General features: G+C 43.0%; 1 protein-coding gene across 4 annotated transcripts in view; it reads right to left on the bottom strand.

Moving 5' to 3' along the window:
- The window catches only part of ino80 (INO80 complex ATPase subunit), a 44,105-nt gene that overhangs the window by 1,689 nt on the left and 15,746 nt on the right, over positions 1–26,670 (bottom strand). For 3 of the 4 annotated variants that reach the window (XM_078275449.1, XM_078275452.1, XM_078275450.1), the window contains exons 26-36: positions 24,745–24,885; positions 23,725–23,950; positions 15,520–15,647; positions 8,434–8,528; positions 7,756–7,828; positions 6,365–6,523; positions 6,151–6,253; positions 5,943–6,031; positions 4,171–4,335; positions 2,021–2,192; positions 159–374 (exon numbers count right to left, since the gene is read on the bottom strand). In XM_078275449.1, coding sequence (XP_078131575.1) covers positions 159–374; positions 2,021–2,192; positions 4,171–4,335; positions 5,943–6,031; positions 6,151–6,253; positions 6,365–6,523; positions 7,756–7,828; positions 8,434–8,528; positions 15,520–15,647; positions 23,725–23,950; positions 24,745–24,885 — 1,567 coding nt within the window. The remainder of the gene's footprint in view (positions 1–158; positions 375–2,020; positions 2,193–4,170; positions 4,336–5,942; positions 6,032–6,150; positions 6,254–6,364; positions 6,524–7,755; positions 7,829–8,433; positions 8,529–15,519; positions 15,648–23,724; positions 23,951–24,744; positions 24,886–26,670) is intronic. The other variant, XM_078275451.1, reaches the window with a different exon arrangement.

The following is a 26,670-nucleotide window of genomic DNA, read 5'->3' as shown; positions in this document are numbered from 1 at the left end:
GGAAGGAGGGACGGTCACAGTCACATGGTTACTCTGAGGAAACTAGCAGTGTGTCCGAAGTTAAATACTACATTCTTGTGTTCATTCTTCTGTGCAGGGCAGACGTGGCCCGCCAGTGGGCATGCATTCGTGTGAAAGCGTATACAACATTCGCTCACCTTTAGAAACACTGTAACCGTAGGCAGCATAAGCTGCTGCAGACGCAGCTGCCGCACCAGCCATCGCTCCCGCCATGGCTGCCGCGCTGCCCGCTGTTGACTTGCGGCCACGTCCTTTCCCTCCAGACTTGGCCCCGCCTCCTGATCCTTTAGGCCGCCCTCGACTCCGCCCAGACCTGCCTCTGCCGGGACTGATCGTTTCCGAGGCCGAAACACCTGAAGAAGATCAGACAGACGATACAGAAATCAAGTTCGGCGGGAATTAACAGCACGGTAAGAAAGATGTTCCGTCTGGCTTGGCATTTACCCAGTCCTTCAAAGATACTGACATGATAGTTTTCCTGTAATATAGAAACATTACTACACATTAATCATTACGCATCATTACCCTAAGTACAGTCTCAGGCAAAAACCAAAATATTGCTCTCATTTTCCATACTGCTTGCAGAATTAGAGCCAGTGTTCGCCTCAATGGTAATGTGCCTAATCCCTCCATACCTTCTCCCCCTCTCTCCGACTCCCTACTCTCTCCACCGGTCTGCGTTTTCTTTGCATGTTTCCATCCAAAGAACCTATCCTATCACTAACACCCAGACACCGATGAAAACCCTCTACAAATCCCTCACTCTTACCCTCCCTCCAGGCTTCAACCTTCATTCTGTCTTTCAAAAACCAAAACCAAAGTCATTATAACGTCATTCGCATCTCTGAAAGCACCAACGTTTTTTTTTTTTTTTAATAATCTCTCTGGAAGGAGCCTCTTAGCATGCCGGCAAAAATCCCAAATGGGTTTTAACAAAGCAGCATGTATTTAGGAGGGATTACCTTATTGCAGTGCATCCAAAGTACAGATATACTGTACAGGCAATACAAACGATAGGCTCACTGTCTATCTGGGTATGGAACATACCGAAACATTGACGCCAAGTCAAAATAAAAACCCAAAAACCCAAAAATAATCGTCTGCATAATACATATGAGGTAACAGACTACTTGTCTCAATGGACTCAAGCCTATTAAAACACATTAAAAGTCCTGACAGTAGAGAGAACATAACAAGCAGGACTTCTGTGTGCAGTAATGACCTTCATGCGAGTCACACAGATTTGCTTTTCCAACACGATAATACTGCCTCATAAATAACACAGGTTAGCTTTTATGTGGCAAGTTTGGAGCTTTTAGAAAAGATTGAATGTGCCTTTTTGTTAAAAAAAATAAATAAATAAATAAAATAGAGAATATCCCTGGGCACCTGGGTAGCTCACCTGGTAGAGTGTGCGTCCATATACAGAGGCTTAGTCCTCGACGTAGTGGTCGCAGGTTTCGATTCCAACCTGCGGCCCTTTGCTGCATGTCGTTCCCCCTCTCTCTCCCCTTTCATGTCTAAAGCTGTCCTATCTAATAAAGGCCTAAAATGGCACCAAAAAAATCTATATATCCCTACAGAAGGCACAATACTTGTATGCACTATTTACATTTACTATATCCTACACTTTGGGGTTTTATTAAGCAGCATTTTATTGTTGTAGTGGTCGAGCTGGAGCTAATTTGAACTACTTCATATACTTTTTTATAAACTGATCATATGTTTTGTACATAAAATTTAAATCTGCAAATGAAATGGTAATTATATGTGTTAGTTAAATGTAGTGGGGTTGATGCGAAGATGTCATTTACATTTTTACAAACTGCAATTGCTGAAGCTAAAATCAGGTCTTCAGCTCCAACATATTTCCCATTCCCCATTATCCCATTATCAATCATTTCAGGTTTGATACTGAAATAAACTAGCAACTATATAGTACACTGTTCCACTCAATCATCAAGGACAGAGGTCAGCTAAAGTCTATTTGCTCTCTCACCATTAATGTTGTCAGAGACTGATCCAGACACAGAGGAGGGCGAGTTGGTGGCGCGAGACTGCGGCGCAGAGGACACCGGATCGTCCACGATAACCAGCATGTCGCTGCTGCTCTCATCGGCGTCGGCGTCCGGGGGCAACGAGCCGGGCTGGAGCTCGCTGCTCAGGGAGATCTGGCCGGGCACAGGAGCACACACAGACATGCACGCATGCTGGGGGTCAGCACCACAGGGAACAACAGGAAACCGGGCCGGTACAGCAAAGGAAAACAATATGGAAGGAACAACGATGGAAGGAACAACGATGAGAAGGAAAGGAGCATCGAAGGACAGGAGGCACAGGAAGAAGAGAACATAGGATGGAATAGATCGGATATAGAAAGTAAGAAAGAAAAGGGGAAGGAATTGTTAGAGGAAGAAGGGAAAGAAGAAGGATAGTAGGAAAGAAGAAAGGAACACATGGTAACAGAGGAATCAATAACAACAACCAAATGAAATATTAAGAGGAGACAGTTTGTGGATTCATGCCAAAGTGTCCTAATAGAGAGGTGATGTCCCTCCCTTTCCGGTGGACCTCATGGGACCTTAATTCGGAAAAAAAAAAATGTATGGTAGTGAACGGGGAGAGACCAATTCATTTTTTGATCCCGTTTTGAATTGAGCCATATGATGTTCGTCAATTTAAAAGATAATTTTGCAAGTGAAGCAAGTCACAGTTTGTTGTAGGTTTGTTGTAGTACCACTTAGTTTTGTGTGAAACCGTTCAGTGAACTACTTCTCTCGTCTCCCACAATTTACGCTCGATAGTGTTTTAAGCCCCCAACGTTGACTTCAAGGCAGCGCTGCAACCGTTGACTTCAAGGCACCTAACCCTAACCTTAACCCTAACCCAAGGGGGTAAGCGAGCCTCCGCAAAGCGTACCTCCTATGGTGCCATTTTGATGCTAATAGGCCATCACCTGCCGTTAGCATTCCATTGACTGCCATTCATTTTGGCGTCACTTTGACAGCGAATAACTTTACATCTGAAGCGTTTAAACACTATTTGTCCATTCTTTATTTCTAAAGAAACACGACAATATATAAAAGGCTCCATTACCTTGTACCTCACGTTATGGCTCTGCAGCAGCATTTTTTTTTATAAAAATAGGCTAACGATTGTGTCATAACCACGCGACTTACTGTCGCATAGTAGAGGAATTACCGTATAGGCAGGAGAAGCTCGCAGGCAGTTTCAACTTACATTAGCTGTATAAGTTTAATTACTAATGTTAACTAGCATTTTAGTTAGCAATAACTAGCCTGTGCCTATGTTATCTCCTTACATATACCTACGCTCTCCGTCTCTGCAAGATTGGGAATGATTGAGATTTCTCTTGGCACAGCTACCAGAAGACTTACAACTTTCAGACAGGTTGCTCGAGTCACATCTACGTCGTCAAGCTCAGTTTGAGACTGCGCAGTAACGCTCAGCCATCACCGGAAAAGTGCTTCTAATGGATTCCACTGGTCTCCGTGGGAAGTCTATGGCGTCGCTTTGTCCATTCATTTTACTGTCTATGCCCTAACCCTAAGCATAATAACCATTGCCTAATCCTAGCCACCTTCCAGGCAGCGCTGCCTGGGAGGCGACATTGGGGGCTTAAAAACACCAAACACTACAATTTACGCCACCTAGCTTAGCTATGTTCCACAACACATGCAACGTTATCGTACCTGATGTGTTGTATCTGGCGTCTTTTTATCACCTGGGAAGCGATAGAACGAGCACGATCCTCTGCTCGTGTGAGTAACTTGAAGTCTGTAGTCTTTCTAAAATACGCATTTTCACAGTCTTATACTTCAATAGTTTTACAACAAACTGACTTGCTTGACTTGCAAAATGATCTTTTAAATTGACAAACGTGACAATCCATGGCTCAGTTCAAATGGGATAAAAATAAAAAAAATTGTCTCTCCCCATTCACTACCGTACATACTTTTTCCGAATTATGGTCCCATGGTGGTCCACTGGAAAGGGGAGGGACTTTGCCTCTCTTTAGAGCAGCCATTACCATCCTCTGTACCATAAAGCACAGTCATATCCAGTATTTCCCTCCTCCTCCATAAAAGGACACTCCCTCCCTTCTATGTTTCCCCCTGGATCTCTCACCTCACTAAAGGGACTGGGCATGGCCGAGTCCATCTCGACGCTGATGAAGGAGTCGTCTCCGTCGGCAGAGAGGTTGGAGTTGTCTGCCGAGGGCGCATGAGAGATGACCAGGTTCACCTCCCTCTTCTTCTTGACCTCGGACTCCTCGTTGTTCTTCTTCTGCTGCTGGTTTGAAACAGATGAGGGGAGCAGGTAAGCTTTCATACATTTCATAGCCACTCTGTTGCTTGTCGCAGCTGAATCCCACATCCTTTAGTCTCGTCTGCAAGGACTCAGAACGTCTGTGTCGAGTGTCTGTCCAAAACTCAAGTCTAGAGAGAGACATAACTCAGCAAGTACGGGGCCAGACTGCCATGAAATCTAGTATGGATAAGGTCCCCAGAGGATGATATCTAATGATGCTGGTGAGCCCCTGACCTCACATCTAGCACTACTGAAGTCCATGACAAGGTATCGCAAGTGATTGGTTGGACTTCCATTAAAAAGTTTTTGGTGACTGAATATTTTCTCTAGCTAAGGCTATGTTTACACGGAAACGATCTGAAGAGAAAACGCAAAAGTGGCGTTGCGTTCTCACTTTTTATTCCGCGTTTAGATGAGCGCTTTGGGGGGGGGGGGATCTGCGTTTGATATAGTATGCACAACAGGCGGCTAGGTGGTAGTGTGAAGCACTGCCACACAACACCACCAAGTCCTGCGTAGAACCTTCCTTCTACTTCTCTCCCTAGTAGCGCGAAACCAAAACATGGCGACGCGAACAACAAAAGCTGACAATTTTGTCTGGACAGACGAGGAGGTGGAGTTATCGCTCCAAACAACCTTAGATTACAAAGCCACAAAGGCACAACAGGGCGTGGACTGGGAGTCCTGCCAGTCAAAATATATAGACATATGGACCGAAAATTTCTTCAGCAGTATCCTGTACCTGGAGGGACGTCATAGCCACACGAGAAAGACGCCATCTGTAAAAGTCAAATATCATCAAAGCTGAGAATCGTTTTTTGAATCGAATCTTGAGCCTAAAAATCGATATCGAATTGTGACGTTTTCTGAATCGTGCACCCGTAGTGGGTCGCCGGCCACCACAACAATAGAGGCTGGTGTTGAAACATTAGAAGTGAACGAGGTCCGACGTATGGAAATAATGCGACATGTTTGTTGTTATTTTCCTGTACTGGCGCATGCCTGTGACGAGAGCCACCGTGAGCAGATCGGAGCAGACTTTTGGAACGCGACGGTGGAGCGTTTTTAAGATTTCCACTCTGGAGGGTGGTTTCACTTTTTTGCGTTTTTAAGCCCCCAAAAAACGCCGTCGCCGTCTAAACGAAAGGCACATCTGATAAAACATTTTGTCGTTTCCCCCCCCACGAGCGTTGTTGTGTAAACAGGGCCTAAGCTCTAGCCATCAGGATGCAGTTATACACAAGAAATATCCAAATCCAATGGTCAGATTAAGTTTGCTGACACAGTCATGCTCACAAGAGGGTGAACCGTTTTGATTTGAATAACCCCTTGGTCTTTCTTCTAGGACCGTCCTCCTACTGGCAAGGTGTTAATGCAGCCTCTATGTGCCGCTCCTATTCTCCCTCTATTACATCATTCCTTCCCTTCTCACCTCATTCATTTCCTACTTTACACCCCATATTTGTTCTATCCTTTCTTCTTTTATTCTACACATGCTGTCTCTTTGCTCTACCAACCACGCGACTGCAGACTGAGACGGCTGCGGACGGTTTGAGGGGGTTCCTGCTGATGTACATGTTGAACTATACCTTCTCTGCGTACTTCTCCCTCTTCCTCTTGCGCTCTTTCACCTTGCTGCACTCTTCCAGCTGCCTCTTCTCCTCCTGTCTCTGACGCACTACAGGAGAAGACACAAAAAAACTCTTATAGTTTTGGTGAGGGTTAGCTTTTGTGCACAGAAAAAAAAAAAAAAAGAATGAAATCAAGACGTTGTGAGTGTATGACTCAAACACTCACATTTCTTCTCCAGCTCATCGTCGTCCAACAGCAGGCTGACTACCTCTTTGGGTTTGAGTGTGTCTGGTTTGAAGTTGCCTCCAGAGATCACCACCCTTTGGATCTTGTTACACAAAAACAGCAGTATGATTTACTTGCGTTGTTCATTTGTTGGTTCACTGTAATAGAGGTCTTTTTAAAACTCTCAAATTGAGACTGTATTTGTGTTTCAGACCTCGCTTTTCTCCTTGGCCCGCTGCAGGATCCTCTCCTCGATGGAGCCCTGACAGATGAGGCGATAGACGGTGACCTGCTTGGTCTGACCCAGCCTGTGAGCTCGGTCCATGGCCTGCTGGTCCACTGTGGGGTTCCAGTCACTGTCATAGAAGATGACCTGAAGGAAAACGTTAATCTTTACTTTTCTGCTGTATTGTTATTGTTTACCGCATGGATTAATTTGTGCGATGACAGCCCGAACATGCTGCAAACACTCCCCTACTCCGTAATTGCTGACACTAATTACAGGGATGTGTTAACCCAACGGCCATTTAACATGACAGATGTCCCGTGTTAACAGTCAATTCAAAATCATTGTCATGAAAGCTAATCCCACATGAACAGGGCTATAGGGACACAAGGGGAGATTAGGCTGAAAGATGTTGATAAAGACAGAGAGAGATCACTCACACACACATACATATATATATATATATATATATATATATATATATATATATATATATATATATATATATATATATATATATATATATATACATACAAACACACACACATATATATATATATATATATATATATATATATACACACACACACACACACACACACACACACATACATATATAACACATAAATATACATATATATACATATATATACACACACACACACACTATATTGTCATTATATCAACATATTATTAATGACTTAATGACTTTTCTGACTGTTGGTAAAAGAAAAACACATGGCGAAGAATGTACACTACACTTTGATACATTTAGGAAATATTAGTGCAGTTTAAAAAAGTTGTAAAAAGTGAGATTTCCATGTCTTTTTTTGATTATAAAGCAGGTCAGGGTGCTATATTAATACTGTTAAAGTATCAAAACACTCAATCCACAGAGACATGAACAAAGCCCCTATTCAGAAACAAGTGTCTTTAAACGATCTGTCAGGACTTCCGTACAGGTATGATGTCACAACTATATTATATATATATATATATATATATATATATATATATATATATAGGTAGAAATTGTCGCTACAGTGCCCTTAACAGTTATTCTTGGCTGCAATGACGGTGCAGATACTCCGAGAACGCAGATAGGGAAGATTGGCCAATCAGAGCAGACTAGGCTTTATCGGGAGGGGGGCTTAAAGAGAATGGCGCTAAAACGGAGCGTTTCAGACAGAGGATGAATACAGGGATATTCAGATAGACAGCAGGAGAAAAATTGTGGTTTTTAACATTAAAGCATGTAAATATGTTCTAGTAGAAACCCAAAATACAAGTGTAAACCCGAAAATGAGCATAATACTGCTAAATAAAGCTTTGATATCGCATCAGTGAAGTGCTTTTCCTTCAGTGTGCCGGTGACTCACAGTGTCAGCAGCAGTCAGGTTAATGCCGAGCCCTCCAGCCCTCGTACTCAGCAGGAAAACAAAGATGTCCGTCCTACAGAGGGCAGTGGGGGAGGAGGGGGAGAGAGGCAGAGGGAGAGGCACATAAAATGGAAAGATATCATTTACAACTGTACAAATACAGATATCCATATACAGTAACATGGCACAAAATGAAGTTACAATGTTAGTTAAGAACCACCTCTAAAATAATGTCAACATGAACTTAAGCCTGGCAGTAAAACTGAAAATGAAACATGTACTTGGTACCAACGGTAGAGTGCCATAAAAAAAGCTGGTTCAATAAACCACAAACTCTCACCCCCCCTCCCCAAACACACACACACACACACACACGAGAAACAGAATAACACTGGCGCCTCCGAGCTGCACACTAATGTAAACCAGAGCATGTGGACTCACTAGAAAATATACGCACACACATATTTGGATTACGATTAAACTGCTCACTGATTGCTGCAATATACAAAAAGGATTTACATTTAGTTAGTGGCAAAAAGTAAGTGTTTGGTTTCATGCACACACACACACACACACACACACACACACACACACACACACACACACACACACACACACACACACACACACACACACACACACACACACACACACAAGATCAGATCGCTCTTTACCCACCGGCTCTGGAAGTCAGCCACCATATCTCTGCGCTCAGAAATCTTGGAGGATCCGTCGAGGCGCATGTAGGTGTGCTTACGATAAACCATGTACTCCTGGATAGACGGGAGAAAACAATTAAGAAAACCCACGAGGCAATTATGTGGCGTTGTACTTTGCCCCCCATTTATTATTTTGTTTTCCAGTGTAGTAGAGTCCCAGTTCAGTGGATTATCTCCAACAATTTAAATATTAGAAGATGTTTGCTACAGCAAAGTTGTCCTGTACAATCAGTGACGCACTTTTAAACTGCTTTAATCAAAAAGAACTGGATCCAGTCCTGCATGGAATTAATGAAAAAGGTTTTTGAATTCATGGACTTGAACTAAACCTTCCTGGATCACCTTTAATACGGATTTTGAAACCCACAAATGTACAGGCTCTTGTCATCCAAACTTGATGACAAAAGCGTTTTTTCCGAATTTAATAAGTTCTCAAATATGCACTGCTTTTTCTGTGGAGCACATAAGCCCCGCAGGTCTACTTGTTAAGTTCCAAAAGTGTAGAAATACTCGTTAATGTAAGAATTTCTGACTGACAGAAACGTTGTGTCCAAAATATCAAAATCCCACATTTGTTATGCACATTTGTGCTGGAGTTGAAACCTTAATTCCAGCCCAGAGAGACACTGAGAAATGCAGAATTTGATATTCTATCCCCCCAAATGTCTGCTAAGCGGTTCTATGTGTGTGTGTGTGTGTGTGTGTGTGTGTGTGAAAATGTGTGTGTGGGGGGGTGTTAGGTCTGATGGGAGGGGTTCTTAAGTGCAACTGCAGTGATGAGGTGACATGTTGATCTCTCTTTAAGCACTGCCCTGAACCCCCGACCTCCTCACTCAAACATGTCAGTGCCCCCAAAACCAATGAACCAGCCACAATTACTGGCACACATCACAACTCACCTCTCACAATCATTAACAACGATATCAGTGATTTCACACTATGTTTTCTGTGACCCCCTAAACGCCTGTCATGACACTCGGGGCCTCGGCCCCGGCGGGGCCTGCCCTCCTCTTTCTGTGAGTCTGGCTCTGTTCCCAACAGCCCCATCTGCTCCAAGAGAACACCACATTAGGGGCCATTAGCCCTGTGCTCGCCAAAATGCTGCTAACCTTGTTGTATTGGGTTTTGATAGCTCGCCAGCAGGATGTTGCAGATATTGTTGCTCTTACAGAAAGCCTTACTCAGCCCTCCTAATCTTAAAATCCCATCTGTGGCTAAATCATCACTTTCTAAAGTCAAAAGTTTCAGGTTTAGGTCACATGAGGTCTCTCTGACTTGAGGATAGTCTGCTACAATTTCTGCAACCTTCAGCTGCCAAGATTTAAAGCTTGTGGAGTCCTGGTGTGGACTGTCACACTGAAAAATATACCGCAACAGCTGGCATCTTTCTCTCGTATTTTGTTTGGATTGGTGTTAATTATAAGTGACACTGCTTTATTTCTGCAGTTTTTCACTGATTTTGCAATGTGTTCCATTGCAAATGTTATAAATCAAGGTGTAGATTCAGGTCAATCTTTAACTGGACAAAATGTTAATCTTGTTCAACTAACTGTCAGCAGCCTATTATAGGTCATATTTAGTCAAACAAAAGCATTATGGTTGTGATATCTGACAACAACAACAAACTTGAAATGATGTATGGGAGAACAGACATTTGTTTAAAAGCATGATGACATTTCCTCTTTCCTGTTTGATGTCTGTCCCTGCTCAAATTGCATTTTTACTTTTAGTCTTCAGAGTTGACAAATGGATTTGCATGAAACCAGCTCTTAGAAAAAGCAAGGAGTGGCAGCCAGGTTGTTCTCAAATTCCCAAAAAAATAATGAGTCCCCAAAGTCAAGAACCACAGTGTGTATTAATTGCAGTTCTAAGGTTGGTAACATGGTGTGCAAAGTCACAGTCTGTTCCCAATCCATAATACATAGAGCCTGATACTGGAAAAAAAAAAAAAAGCTATCAAAACAACAGCAGAACATCTTATTTGTGTGGTACAATAAACTTAAAAGGACTTCACCGATTTCACACATCAAAGTCTGTTTCCAGGGGACTACTGCTGCATTTGGTGAATACAGTTGTATAAAGCCTTTTGTACGTTCAGAGGGAGCTGCACAACATCTTATAAATCAAATATTTGAAACACTTGAGGCAATATATTAAATAAAATAAATTTGCTCAAGTGCTGTCACTTGAGTCAGTGTCGGTGGGGGCTGAAGGCTACAATTTTGAAAATAAATACAATCTGGGGGTGTGCAGTTAGAAAGAAGTGAGCTTTTGCATCGCTGCTTGAGGCTGGCGGATCAAGGCCACATTAGCCGCTGCTAGAATAACACGCCCATATCCCAGAGTCAATTGTCACCTGCCAGGTTGCATCGTGGTTAATGTAGGCGGCAGGTTTTGACAAGGAAGAAGAATCTGTTGTGCTGCATCGATCCTTTTGTTTTACACTGTCCATCTTGAGTCCCACAATGTTACTGGAGTGCAATGCTAAATTAGTGGAGTACTCTTTAAAGTGTTTCATATCAGTAAACAGGCACATTGACTTACAGTAGCTTCTGGGCCAGTCACATCAAAGAACAGCATCCTGGGTCAGACTATTGCATGAACATGGACCATGATAGAAACTTTAGGAAAAGCCGCAACAGATTCCATCCATCCATCAATCAGAGCCTCAAAGTTAACGTTCACAATAAATAAAACTCCACTACCCGTGATCCCTATAATATGGCTCTTAATTCACAGGTTAAACTTATTTACATTCACAGTGTAGCAGAAATATAAAATAAAACAGTCCGAATGTATCATAAAACAATCCCAATTTCAACCATGCTTTGTGTTGCGTAAAGAAAATCTGTTGCTGATTTTCTGGCTGCAATACCAACGAATCATTGTAGGCATTCCCGCCAGCACTGTAAGCTAAGTTGCAGACTTGCAGTAAAGTAAAGTGCCGTCTAAGCAGCCGCAGCCACACAACTGGAGCAGGAGGGCAGTGACTTGGCGGTCCTGCTCCACTATCGGCTGCTGCCAGAGAAAGCCAACAATGTTATTTTTCTTCGGGCCACCCGGATCTCAACGATCCATCACCCAACTACGTGATGTCACCAGAAGAACCAGGCAGCCGACCGGCGACGAAAACAATGACGCTAATGGCAGAGATTAGCATCAGGCTCTCCTTCACTGTTTCACTTAGTCACATAGACTTAGGCTCATGTTCAGGAAATCAACTCCATCTGCAGAATTTTCATCCCCAACCGATGAGAAAGATAATACGGTCTAGGAAAACTGAAGCCAGATCCGGTAAATACATGATTTCATGCGTGGATCTCTTCAACCCATTAGTAGAGGCCTCCCATTACTGTATGAGGTCACTGATACTGTAAAGAAGGCACTGTAATATTGGCTCATTAGACCTGGAGAACAAAACTTGGTGGGACAGTCAGTGAGAAGAACATTAACCCTAGCAGTCTGAGCAGAACACCACCGTCCCCCTCACTGTTTAAGCGTGACTTGCATGCAAACTGATTGATCTATCTCACTGTCAATCAAAATGAAATATCACACTTGGTTGTGGCTCCAATTTTGCATGTTGTTATAGAGTTACTTGTGGGCTCATAGTTACTGTCAGTTTCCTCACATATTGATTATACACACTGGTAAATTGTTTTACTGTTCTGTAATGAGCGATCATATTTGACAACTTTACAATTCTAATAAAATGCATTTTGTAGCAATTCTTTTCCCTGGAACCCAAATTCTTTTTTTGCACACCCAAAAAAAATCTATTCACATTCGATTCAAGCTCTCCCGATTCAAAATCGATTCATAGAATTCCAAAAATCGATTCATATTTTTTTATTAAAAAAAATTAAATATATATATATTTTTAATTGTATGTCTACTGCAATCACATGGTAAAAGTAACTACATTAACATACTGTAAATCGATTTTGAATCGAATCTTGAGCCTGAAAATCAATATCGAATCATGACATTTTCTGAATTGTGCACCCCTAATATATATATATATATATCATACATACAGTTGTGTTCAAAATAATAGCAGTCCAACATCACTAACCTTATAAATCAAATGTTTTGGTAGAAGTGATATTTCTACATGGCAAATAATTCACTAGTAAGTGTTGTAGAGTCATAGAAAACCAACAGACCCAACAGTCATGACATGCATGCTGCTCATTCTGTGTAATTGAATCTGTAATTGAAAGGGGCATGTTCAAAATAATAGCAGTGCTGTGCTCAATTGAGGTGATTGATTCTGTGAAGAAACAGGTGTCAATTATGGCCCATATTTAAGGAACGAAGGAAGCAAATGTTGTGCATGCTGGTTATAGTGCATTTCACACTGAAATACTCAGCAAAATGGGTCGTTCAAGACATTGCTCTGAGGAACAGCGGACTTTGATTAAAAAGTTGATTGGAGAGGGGAAAACATATAAAGAAGTGCAGAAAATGATAGGCTGCTCAGCCAAAATGATTTCAAATGCCTTGAAATGGCATCCAAAGCCTGAACGACGTGGGAAAAAATGGTCAACTACCATTCGAATGGATCGAAGAATAGCCAAAATGGCAAAGGCTCACCCAATGATCAGCTCCAGGAAAATCAAAGAAGACTTAAAGTTACCTGTGAGTACTGTTACGATCAGAAGAAGGCCATGTGAAGCAAAGCTATCAGCTAGAAGCCCCCGCAAAGTCCCACTGCTGAAAAAAAGACATGTACTGAATAGGTTGAAATTTGCCAAAGGACACATTGACTGGCCAAAGGAGAAATGGCGCAACATTCTGTGGACTGATGAGAGCAAAAAAAAAATTCTTTTCGCAGACAGTTTGTCCGACGACCCCCATGCACTGAATTCAAGCCACAGTACGCTGTGAAGACAGTGAAGCATGGTGGTGCAAAAATCATGTTATGGGGATGTTTCTCATACTGTGGTGTTGGGCCTATTTATCGCATACCAGGGATCATGGATCAGCTTCAATACATCAAAATACTTGAAGAGGTCATGTTGCCTTATGCTGAAGATTAAATGCCTTTGAAATGGGTCTTTCAACAAGACAATGACCTAAAACACACCAGTAAGCGAGCAAAGTCTTGGTTCCAGATGAACAAGATTGATGTTATGGAGTGGCCAGCCCAATCCCCAGACCTCAATCCCATAGAAAACTTGTGGGGTGACATCAAAAATGCTGTTTCTGAGGCAAAACCCAGTAATGCAGAGGAATTGTGGAATGTAGTTCTATCGTCCTGGGCTGGAATACCTGTTCACAGGTGCCAGAAGTTGGTCGACTCCATGCAACACAGATGTGAAGCAGTTCTCAGAAATAATGGTTATGCAACTAAATATTAGTGCAGTGATTCAAAGTAAAGCAAACCCTTGAGACATTTTTCAGTTTATACAGTAAATGTTTGAGTTTAAAAATGCAAATACTGCTATTTTTTTTGAACAGCCTAATATTCCTTTTTCTTCACTTTCTGTAAAGGTATAACACAAACTTGATAAATTTTGGTCATGTTTTGAATTGGATGTGCAGTGTTCCCAATGCATTGATATTATGGATTTAAAAGCTATTCTAATGATTTTGAGCATTATTCACTTTTTTAAACACACTGCTATTATTTTGAACACAACTGTGTGTGTATGTATGTATATATATATATATATAAAATCCCTTAAAATCTTGACTCCAAATATTCACTATATATTAAATCTTCATTTGAAATAGTCCTGGTTAATCTGGGTTAATCTGAAAAATAAAATGTGCAATACATCCATATTTGAAGCTAATAAGAGACACTAAGAAGCACATAACTGGCAGTAGGAAGAAAAAGGTTTTTGGGCGGCGACGGAAAGGGTTAACACAAAACTTAACTAGCCTGCATTGTCGAAGCCAGCTTCAGCATTCTCACCATTGCTGTTTTCCTATGGCCTTAAACACAAGGCATTCCCACTGTGTCCCAGAAACACAGGAAGACAATCCTTAACCACCTGGGCTGGGTCCATCTGCCATCAAAAGATTTGGCTGTAGAAACAGCACTACACCGTGTGATGGGGAATGGGGAAGGAATTCCCAATGACATCATGCCAGAGGCTTTTGGCTCCATAGTGATGTTTGCAACAATAGAGTATTGCACCGAGGCTGTCGAAAATGATCGCTGGCACAATTGCTCTGCGCCGTTGTTTTCCTATGAAGAGCGGTGGTGACGCAGATTTTACAAATAATTTGAACTTCAACCTGCCCCTGACTTTAAAACAGATAGCCAAGACACTTAAACACAGAGTCAGTGTCTCTGTGTTGATGTAGTGTTTTTTTTCAGCATGAATTTAACAGTCCTTGTTCATAAATTACCTAAACAATATGAAGACATATCTGCATCGTTGACTCTGTGTTCATCCAAGCAGCTTAAAGCACTTACCCTGTGTAATAAGAGTCCCTAAAAATCACCCTGGCATTTCTCCTTTCTGGCTTTGTGTTGATCTTTCCTCATTTGTTCCTATCTTTTCTCCCCCTCTGCCTCCTCAACTTTCTCTGCACAAGTTCTTCCCCCTCTCCCCCTCCACCTCACCTCTTTCCTCACTCCTTCCAGTCATCCCTCCCATCTGGCTGCCTCCCCTGCAGATGAGACACCGCTAACAAGCCCTGACCTGTTAATCTGTTCGTCTAATGAGTGCACTAACGAGGGACGGGCAGGCTGATTAGAGGTACTGGAGCTCAATACCTCACCAGTGGAAGCCGACCAGTTAATCAACTGGTCTGGAACAACACAGATGTATGCAAATGACACATTAAAGGTGTGTTTTCAGAGAACACTATTATCCCTTTTTTGAAAATAATTCTTCGTAGTTGATACACGTGTCTGTGTCAATGTGTGTATACTTGTGTGTTACACATTTGACTCTTCTTCAACGGTTTTGCTTATGACACAAAAAAAAAAAAAGTTTTGATAGTTAATTTCGGTAGAGGTAGAGAGTCCAGTGTGTGTGTGTGTGCGTGTGTGTGCGTGTGTGTATGTGGTTGTGTGTGTGTGTACCTCCAGCAGGTCTATCATGCGGGTCATTTGGGAGTAGATGAGGACTCTGTGTCCCTGGGCCTTTAGCCGACTCAACAGGATATCCAAGGTGTGGAGCTTGCCACTTTCAGTGATCAGGCTCTCCTTATCTAAAAGAGGAAGAGACAGCAGTGAAGTGAAAACCCAAACTACCTGAATAGCAAGAGATTGATGCGACTCATTCAACACAGAATGTCAGGCACAAAATGTAAAAATGCATTTCTCTGAGGTTGTATCCAAATGATGTGAGATTCCATGTGTTTATGTAAATTTTTTAGATCATTAACAAAAAATAAATAAATAAAACAAACAAAAAAAAAAAAAAATATATATATATATATATGTATATATATATATTATTTTTTATTTTTTTTTGCTTACTTGCTTACTGGCACAATACAGAAAAGCAGCCCAATCAATTCAGAGGTTTTTTAACCCTTCCCTAATCAATACAAGTCTTTGATAAGACTGTATACTCGAGGATAAAGACCCTTTCACCAGAGAGGATCAGCCCAGGGATCAATCCTCGAAATCTGTCCCTGATCCGGGGATTGTTTAAATAAAGCATGTGCCCTTATTGACTGGACTGCTGATGAGAGCAGAGAGAGAGAGAGAGAGAGAGAGAGAGAGAGAGAGAGAGAGAGAGAGAGAGAGAGAGAGAGAGAGAGAGAACACACAAGAAAGAAATTGTGAGAAAAAGTGATTTACACTCCATTTTACACAATGGCACAAAAGAGGAACAAATAGGCCCGGCAGTTGGTCTTGGTCACGTTACTGCCAGCACCACATCAGGTGACTACAGAGGGCAAATGGGGAGCAATCTGACCCTGGGTCTGCTGTTCAAGTGGTTTCCTCCATGTCCAGCTGATGAGGAATTAACGTCACCTGGCACAATGGCAGAATGAGAAAAGGGCCGGGGCTGCCATCGACCCAGCGACAGGCACACTATGGTGTTTGACCGAGGGGTCGTGACCCTGAGTGGGGAGAACCTAAGGCCAGGTCCAGGGTCGGGTGACAGGGTCGGGCCCGGGTTACCAGAGAGTCCCTGTGGGAGAGCACCGCCTCGCACTCGACTTGGACACTTGTTCCCAAGCCCTTTTGTACAGAGAAAACCTGGGCTTATAAATATTTCCCAGTCTTATTTCCTTGCTTTGTCAACGTAATGTAACCAACCACGTTAAAATCACGTTCCATTAATCCAAAACACATGGTCAGAAAATTTAAACTGAGGCTGTGATAATACATAAATACGACAACTTCCTGCCAAACTATCTGGAAAACCCAGATATGAACTCATTGCTTTAAGACAATCGCATGCGTTAAAAGTATGCTTGATGAGCCGACAAGACTCACAAACTGGATCTTTTTCCATTTTTAACCAGTAGCATGCTATGCTAATGTGTACTCAGGCTGAACCCTGACCTGTGGCCCTTCAGTATAGCCCCCAAAAAAGGTCAGGCCCTGTAGAGGTGTTAAAGAGGAACTAATAGAACAGATGAACAGGGGGAAACACTCTGGGGACATATAGGAGAGCTCACCTACAGGTCACAGTGGAGTGCTGTCAGCCTGTCAAACACATTCGGCCCTGGTCACACAGCCCTAGAGCTCCCAAAGAGTCGACAGGGTGAGTTCTGAATCAAAAGCACATTTATGTCTTTCAATTCACTTGTTTGGTTTTCCCCCAGACAGTTGGTGTATTGCGGTCAACGTATATATGTTTTTCACCATTGTTGTCATTCCTTGTTAACATTCTCCGGGTGAATAAAAATAACTGAGATAAAATGGACTAAAGATAGAGAGATGGAGAATAAGAAGGGAAAATAGACATAGGAGGATAATAAAATACACTCATAATACACTAATAGCAAGAGACAATAAACTAAATCTGAAGCAGATCCAACTTAACTATAGGTTTATTGTGAGGTAGGCAGTTGCTGTACGTTGCTGTGGTTCAATTCAGTATGTACCAAGAGACCAGTGCACCGCAATCCTTGAGATACACAAACACTGTATCCTGCCATCAAAGGCCTATAATTGGCCTTGGCATCAAGAAAGTGGATGAATTGAAAAGTAACAGGAAGCAAGCATGAGACATAAAAAAGGTCCAGACAGACAGAGAGTGAAGGGGGTCTGTGGTGGCTCCGGCTACAGTGAGGCGCTATTAGCACGGCGGAGGCAGCGGCGATGTTGCGGTTGAGATCAGATGTGGGTCTCCTCACCGCAGGTGCCTGTCTAACCAGGGCCGCTGCTCAGTCAAGGGCACCAACAAGCGCTGCGGGCCACGCTGCCAACCTCCCAGATGCAAACCACCGCTTGGCAAAGACGCAAATGCTCATATAAGGCAATATTGCTCAACCCCTGTCACCAATCTGTTTCTCTTTAGCAGATTATATTTAAGCCTCCAGACTCCAATGTCATGTTTGAAGATGGGTTAAAGCCCCTATCTGAGGATTTCTGTGACCAAACAGGACTGAATGATGTATGCATTTAATCTAATTCTTGAAGGGCATTAACTGTAAATCGGAAAATCCCATATTATGCAGTTGGATATTATTATTTCTGTATGAAGAGACATGTCAGCCAGGGTAATCCTTTTGTTTGTGCCTGGATTATGAAGGAGACCATTACTAGGAGAGCTGCTCCTTAAGAAAGCCACCTTCTGATATCTGATCGGACTGATGATATCTCTCTACATTTTATCTTTGTGTACTAGCTGAGGGCACCATCTGATCTGATCACTAACATATTTTAACTCAGTGACATTCAGCCTAAAGAGAAATGGTTTGTACAAAAAAGATGCTTCATTATCAAAGGAAAGCAGGGAAACAGATGTCCAACAAAAATGACGAGGCCGTTTAAAAAAAAAAAAATTCCCACCCCTGCAACTATCCAAACTCCCTAAAGCCCAGCGATGTGGCTTACAGAGAGAGAGAGAGGTGGCCGAGTTCAAAATATTTAGGGCTGCATACCGAAAATCCCATATTTCTAAATATCGCTGCCATACCCTATAAAGCCAAGCCAAGAAAATGAATAATTGCGATTTAGGAAGGGCTTTTGTGGTCTGTCTCATTCCAACATAACACTTATGGCTTACATTATAAGCTGCATGTGGCTGCAGTGAAATGCATGACCACTGGTCATAAATGTGAGCAAACTAGATGTAGTAGCCATGCATGTAACATGGATTATAGAGAGTTTAGAAGGATTAAAATGGATATGTCTGTACATCTCACTTGTGTGACACTTTAAAAGAATTGTCTGACAAGATTTGATCAGCTAAAAGTCAGTCAAAATTACCTCACATAGTACCAGCATCATATATATCATATGTAGCGGATAGCAAAACAAAAGATTACCTCACACAAAAACCAAACAGCAGGACACTTGGGACGAAAAATTCCAATCTGAATACCCGAGTGGCAAAATGAAAATGTGGATTAAAATGCACTGAAGTGGACACAAAACAACTTTCTTATTGTGGACGGACAAGGACAAGGACAAGGTTAAGACCGCACCCCAAAACACAAGAAAATCCCATGTGGTGTCACACCACTCTGCTGTTGCTATGGATACACATATCAAGCTTCACCACCTGCCCTGCCCCCCTTTCATTGCACCCCCCACCCCCACCCGCCTAAATCCAATCCAGTCTAACAGCGGTATTCACCCGGCCAGCCCTCCCTACCTCCTGCTGGCAGATTAAGCTACACTCCCCTGTCCCTCCGCTCTCCCGCTTTCTACCACATCCACTGCACCCACCAGCTTCCTCTCAATCCTTCCCTCCTCCGCTACTAAAAACTCTCCCTCCCGCTCCTCCCAATACACCCTCTCTCCCTCCCCCTGCTGTCTGTCCCCCGACAGTGTAATCCAATCCCTGTAGGGCCAGAGCCAGGGGCCTGACACGGTCCTGACCCAATTAGAGGCCTGCTGCCAGCTAATTAACCCCGGCCCAGCCCTGGTGCCTGGCGCCTGATACTCCCAAACCAACTATGGCGCTAATTTCATTAATACGCCACTACAATGTTCTGTCCTGTCCGGTCCCCTCTGTTGCTGCTGCTGTGGCTGCTGCCAAAGCTAAGAGCGGAGCCGCCCTAACCAGGGAGGGAAGCAGGCCAGATGCGATCCAAACAGAGGAGACCAACAGCAGCGAGATTGCAGAATGAAAAAAAAAAAAAAAAAGAGTCGAGAGCTGATGAAAGAAGATAGATGGATGGTTATGTGAGAAACAGAGACAGATGGGGGGCCACAGAGCAGGTCGAATCAACGATCGAACCGAGCGTCAGCCCCTCACTGTATAATGATACATTACACTGTGCAATCAATAAGTCAATGGGCAACACTTGTTCAGCACTGCTGATGATGGAAATATTAGCCTGACATTACTTTGCTGCTTCTGCATGTATTGACAAAAAATGGACTTAAACTTAATTTTCTCGCAGCCACGGCATAAGTATAGCTAAGAGCCAGATGCCAGCGGGAGGTTTTGGAAGCTTGGAGTGAAGTGGCTGACAGAAAACAGGGGATTTCAGCTTCTTTTTAGGGCTTGGTGAAGCTTTACAGATGCTTCCCCAAAAACATGTGTCTGCATCAAGACTACAGTTTCTCCCACTCTGGAGCTCTGGAGAAGAGCCAAATGACAAAAATGCATCCACGAAAGCCCAAAAATGTTGTAGCACAATGTGAGTGATGGACTGCGCGTGTGTGTGTGTGTGTATATATGTATGTATGTATGTGTGTATGTACGTATGTGTGTGTGTGTGTGTATATATATATATATGAGAGAGAACATGTTTGCAAATACATCACTGTCTCCCCTCAAACATGCAAGAAGAGCACTTCTCTTGGTTCTCTAGGAGCCGTTGAGCAGGGCAAGAGACAGACAGTCTGATGGGGACTCAGAGATTCACAGGGGAATCTCACCACACCACAGCAGCCCACTGTGAACTCTGTCATTAAGAGAGATTACTGCTAGTTACCCATGGCCAGCACTGGCTCGACACACACCACAGATGAAAGCTAGCGAGCTAGATACTACTTGGCTTCCATGTTCAAATATATCATCACAGAGGTATAATGTGGCTAATGTCTCCCCCTTCAGTCTACTTTGGGATTCAAGTTTCTTAAGTATCAGTGAACACGCTTTTCCATCTTGTGGACACATTATTAGCCATAAATTGGAGTAGGAAATCAAAACATCACGATCCCTTTACACACTTGGCGGAATGTTGTTGTTTTTCTCGGCTGCCAAAAGAATTCCGCAGACGGTGAAGCGGTGCCAGTATAATGCACATTGAGAGGGGCAGAGTCAGACGGTGATGTGGTGAGCCGTCTGTGTTGTTTTGTGCCTGTCTATCAGAAGGCCAGGGAAGCTTCCTGCCATTTTGCTGGAGAGCAGAGTTTCTTTGAAGGGACAGGAAGGCAGAACTGCATTTCCCACAGCCTGATGTGGACTGCTGGACAAGACCTGACTGGTCTCTCTCTCCCTTTCTCTTTCTGACTCTCTAACTCTCTGTCTCTCTCATTCCCTTTGTCTTTCTCTCCCTTTCTCTTTCTCTCTCTCAGTCTGATTGAAGCACAGACACTCACACACAGAAATGCATTCAAATACAGCCATTAAAAACAAGATGCACAAGTTGCACATAATGTGCCTCCTCCACAGCGGTGACAGTCAATTCCCAGCTCACAATAAAGCTGGAATAAGAGTTTGAGAGTCTGCGCTATAGTGAGAAGGCCGTCATTTTGTGGAACGGTTCCTTCTAATTACTGAAAGCGTCACAGGGGCCACACAGACAGCGAGGAAGGTTATTTCTGTGTCACTCTGGAATGTTCTGCAAATAATCCCAGAGCACGAATGTTCAAACTGATTTTTAAACTGACTCAAACCATTTCTCTGCATGAAATTTGTTTCCAGAAAGTGAAAGAGAGGTGACCGCAGAACTGCAGCAATTTAGCAAGACTAGAATGGCTCTCTGATTATAGTGAAAACCCCTTCTCTTGTGGTGGCTCAGACTAGTTTACTGCATGGGTTCCATTCAACGGCTTTTAATACCCTGCATGCATCTTGCGTTCTCTGTGATCAGGTGCAGCAGCATCACATCATTGTCAATGTCAACATTATTAATATTGAGCAGATAGTTCATTCTTTTTTTGAATGAAAAATATCTTCCCTCCAGGGAAATTCTGCCATCACAATAACATCCAAAACAAACTAATCTGAGGCCCAAGACATTACAGCCTCAATTGTTTTCTTCCTCCTCTACGGCCTGATTCTTATTAAGTCCTCTGATTAGATTCCTCCGTCGATATCAGCGGGCACCGGTACTCACGCCATGGCGCTCAAAACAAACAGTTATTCAGCTCTGCCATTTGTTCTAAAAGGTGTGGGGCTGGGAGTGCACAGGAGGGAGGGTGGGAAACTTCAGCTGAGCTACTGTACATATCTGAGCCTTGATGTGGCAACAATGTGTTCAGCGGAGGACGGGTGCCGGAGTGTTGGGTCACTTCCTTCCTACCGAGGCTGAGAAAGAAGTGGGAGACCAGACGAACCGAAAGGCTGTGGCCAGATACTGATTTCAGATCAGCGCCCGGTCCTGTCTGTTAGCGGGAGAGGAGGTGAGGCTTGTCCTCGGACTGCGTGTGAAGAAAGGCAACGTTGCCGAGCGTGGGAGAGTGTGTAGGGAGAGGTGAGAGACACCTCAGGCCCCGTGTGAGCGCTGCAGTTCCCTAAATGGACCCGGTGGCGCGCGCGTGCACACGCACACACACACACACGCACACGCACGCATGCACGCACGCACACCATCTATTAGTGTTACCTAACTAAGCACTTGAACAATGACCAGTAGCTAAACTTCCTCGCTTTGTCTGCCTCCGTATAACTTCACAGGAGCTTTCAGACTGTTCTCACACAGACACACAAATACTTGTTTTGTTTCTCACTTTTACACACAAACACTCACACAAGCACATGAATACACAGATGGGTAGAAGAAAAGAAAAAAATTAAGCTTTACAGCACTGCAATCTGTGAGAGAGTGTCAATAGGATTTTATATTACGTTTAGGGTCTGTTGTGTCTTAAAGTACCAAACCCCACACGATAACTGCATTGCAGGCTTATCGAACAAGTATAAAAAGGACACACGTCCATTTTCTGTGCCAGGAACTTTTGTTGCCTCACAAAAACAAAAAAAGAGAACAGTCATCATAATCCATGACGGAGACAGTTTATCAGACGTAGAGGGGCTGCGCAGGTCAGTGAGAAGGGAAGTGTTGTCTGTAAAACTGTAATGGCCTCTCTCACCCGGGACATCCATCAGTCATCTGAACCCTGGCAACGTATCAGCTCCCACTCTGCCCCAGCTGACCCCTAACTCAAGCTCTCTTCAGATAACAGACGTGTAAGCACACGTACACACACAACCCTGTATTCAAACCTTAATTGGAAAAACGCTGGTATGTGTATATGCGAGGGAACTTCTGCAGAAGCCCTTTATCTCAGCAGTTCCATTAGATTGTGAGGGATTGGCTGCCTGGCAGACAGACAGAGGAGAGTGATCTGCCCCACTGACCCTGGGCTGGCCTCTGTCGATTCTCCCACGGGCCCCTATTTCACCCTTCACTAATAAAAAAACTGAATATCCACAATTTGATAAACTTGTCAGTTAAAATATGACTCAAACTAATGAAGGTAGTAACTATGGGTACTGGTTTTCTGAAGCCAGTGTGTAGCCACAATAGGTTATTAGTATTAAATTGTGTACCACTTTGAACAAATAGGAGCATGTTAGAGCTCTCTGTGAGAGAGAGAAAAAAGATTTTCATGAATACATTTTTGATAGAGGGTAACTGATAAGATTGTTATTGCTGAAGTTATGAGCTTACAAAACACTTTTTTTCTGGACAGCATCATCTGTACTTTTGAAACAAGCCTTTTCACCAAGTCTTTTTTCCACGGCAATGCAGGCTGCTGCTGTGGAGTAACAGTGTATTTACTAATAGATAGTCATTTACTAATATTTATTCACTAGCAGATGCTCATTTATGTGTTACCCTTTAGCTACATAGGCTCAAGTTAGCCAGTGTGAGCTACAGCAGAGCTGCACACCTGTCCAATAAAGACATGGCACAAACCCAAGTACAAAGTATAGCAGCAACATGACATAACACACAAACACAAAGTCCTTACCAGGTATCCGAATGAAGGACCATCCATGTCGCGGGTAGAGGGCCATCACACCCCCATGGCATTGTGGGTGAAAGGCATTGGCCCTCACACGCCAGTCTGAGGCAAGTTCGGGGGAGCCGTAGAGGAAACACTGTTTAAAGACTGTGCCCCCTCCACTGCGTGTCACCTGCCACTCGTACTCTGCACTGCGGTCGTTACAATAGCGCTCCAACGGAACTGCTGTCACCTAGGAAACCAAAAAGAAAAGATACGGTTTTTCTGCATTTTATAACAAAAGAACGTATTGTGTGGTGAAAGAAGGAGGATTTTATAATAATACACGTGTTACAATTAGGTTGACATACAATGTGTGCTATTACTTTTACTAAGCAATACATTTTATTACAATACATGTTATTCAAAACATTTGCTTTTGTCTGCATGATGTGATGATTTTTTTTTTTTTTATTAAACTATTTATTAAAAAACTTTAAGAAATGTACCACCAAGAGACCTACACTAGAGATAGAGAAAAAAACACTGAATCAGCAGGTTTTGTGTGTGTGTGTGTGTGTGTGGTGTGTGAGCGTGTGTGTGTGTGAGCGTGTGTGTGTGTGTTGTTGTGTGTGTGTGTGTGTGTGTGTAGGAGAGGGGCAAGTGGAAGCTTAACCAATGGTGAACAACCTAAGCAAGAAGCCCTTTTTTTTAAGAGGCTCTGTTTGTTTTAAATGCAGCTGGAAGCCACAGTGGACACCCCCACACCCCAACCACACACAGTCTCTCACACACACACACACACACACACACACACACACACACACACACACACACACACACACACACACACACACACACACACACACATCACAGATAAGACTTGCTCATTGTTGAAAGCCTACAAAGGCAATGTGCACAGTGTTTCCCTCTTCCCTTTCCACGACCACCCAAATGGTTGTCTGTCTTAAACGGGTCAGCACACACACAGATATACGAGCGCGCACACACACACACACACACACACACACACACACACACACATACCCTGGGTGTGGCGGCTAGCAGGAACTTGGGTGGCAGTGTAGGTTGGCAGGGTCGCAGCGTGGAGGTGGCAGAGTTTCGACTGTAGATCATCACGTCTGTGTGTCCCATCATGCCTGGTCTTAAGGCTGTGAACACCAGGTCCTACACACACACACACACACACACACACACACAAAATATTACTATCCCATTTCATTAAGCCCAAAACTACAACAGCACATTTTATTGAGTACAAGCCTGACATGTTATTTAAAATGTCAGTTAAATGCTTCAAATGTTATGTCAAATCTATGATTATGCAGCTTATATGATTTCAGTTGTCACAGGATAAACAGAGAACTTTTGGGCAAGACATACATTATACATAGATTTAGAGCAAAGACATGAATGAATAATTCATATATGTAACGCAAGAGTTATGCGTATGTTACTGTGTGACGCCACAAAAAATGGTGGATACACAGTGCCACCTAATGGCAGTTTATCAAATGATATCAGGTCATCTCCATGGGTTAGTAAGAATTCTTTTCTCTGCCTTATTGGATTTGATAGGTCAAAATATGTGTATTGCAGCATGCACCAGAGCAGATACTGGTTTCTGAAGCCAATGTGTAGCCAATAGGTTATGAGTATTAAAGTGTTTAACACTGTAAACAAATAGGAAGGTGTTAGAGCTCTCTGTGAGAGAAGAAAATAGATTTTCATGAATAAATTCTTCATAATTCAGACAAGACATAACATTTAGAAACTACTGCATGTTGCCAGTTCAAAAGTGGTAACAGAGATAAAAGTGAGACACACATTCAATACATATTGTATGACATGATATTGAAGCCTCAAAAGCTATACAAGTAAAACATGTACTGAATCCCTCGACCGGACAGCTGAAAGCAGTAGTAAGAACACTGTTGAGTCCACAGCCAGAGAGAGATGAGCCAAGCAGAGGGAAGATGCCAGCTACACGCAGCTTCAAAAAGAAAAATGAGGAGTTGAAAGAAGTAAACTGCGAGGGTGAGTCATTTTTTAGAAGCTGAGGTGGGAGTCTGGGGTCAGCATGATCATACAGTATTAGCTCTCCAGGTGTCCAAGTTTTCTCTCTTCTTCTCATATTTGAACTTCTTATATTTTTCTGCTATTTCATTCCTTAAACCGCTCTGGGGGGGGGGTCAGAACCTAAGACGCTGGGCAGCTGCCTGACTCAGTGTGTCAAGGCCAAGAGAGGATGAGGTGGATGGAATTACCCCGACAGCATTTTCTCCCGAGTAGTTTCCACCCAACAAGTTAAGTGAAAATTGGTGGAGGATGGTAACGTGATACACATCTGTCAATTGGGTAACTGTTTAAGCTAAGAACAATGACTAAAACACAGTGGCCTTGCAGTGGATCTGCAGCTGTTCACATTTCTTTGAGGTGGTCTGTATATTTGAATTGGCACCTATGCTTTGTACGGTCTCTTCCTCACCAACAATTAGGTTTCCAACTTGCCAAATAATAAAAAAAAAGAAAATTGGAGGAAATATGGGCTGTCTCAATGTAACCCTGAGGTTCTCGTTCTGCAGAATCCAACACATATGAAAGCATTTGAGTGCAGTTGAAACCAACTGTGGTTTGCTACATTTATCCTCTGAGATACTGAACTGACAAACATTACAGACTGCTAAGCTACAAGAATAGTGTGATGGAACAATATGCAGCTTGTTTCCAAATCTCCCATAAACCAGCAGCAACACATTGGTGCCATATAAAATCTACCATGTACCAAATCCACATCAACTCCAACCTCTGTTACGACCATCAGTGTCCTCAGAAACAGCTTCCCTGTAAGCAGTGTAGCCTCTGGTGTTGAAAAAACAGCAGTCAGCAAAACAGTTTCCATATCACACCAAAATAGGATTTAAATAGCTGTTTATTGGGCTCCAGTGTGTG

Source organism: Sander vitreus, chromosome 18, assembly GCF_031162955.1.
Source record: "Sander vitreus isolate 19-12246 chromosome 18, sanVit1, whole genome shotgun sequence".
Taxonomy (NCBI): Eukaryota; Metazoa; Chordata; class Actinopteri; order Perciformes; family Percidae; genus Sander; species Sander vitreus.
This window is presented reverse-complemented; position numbering and strand designations above follow the sequence as displayed.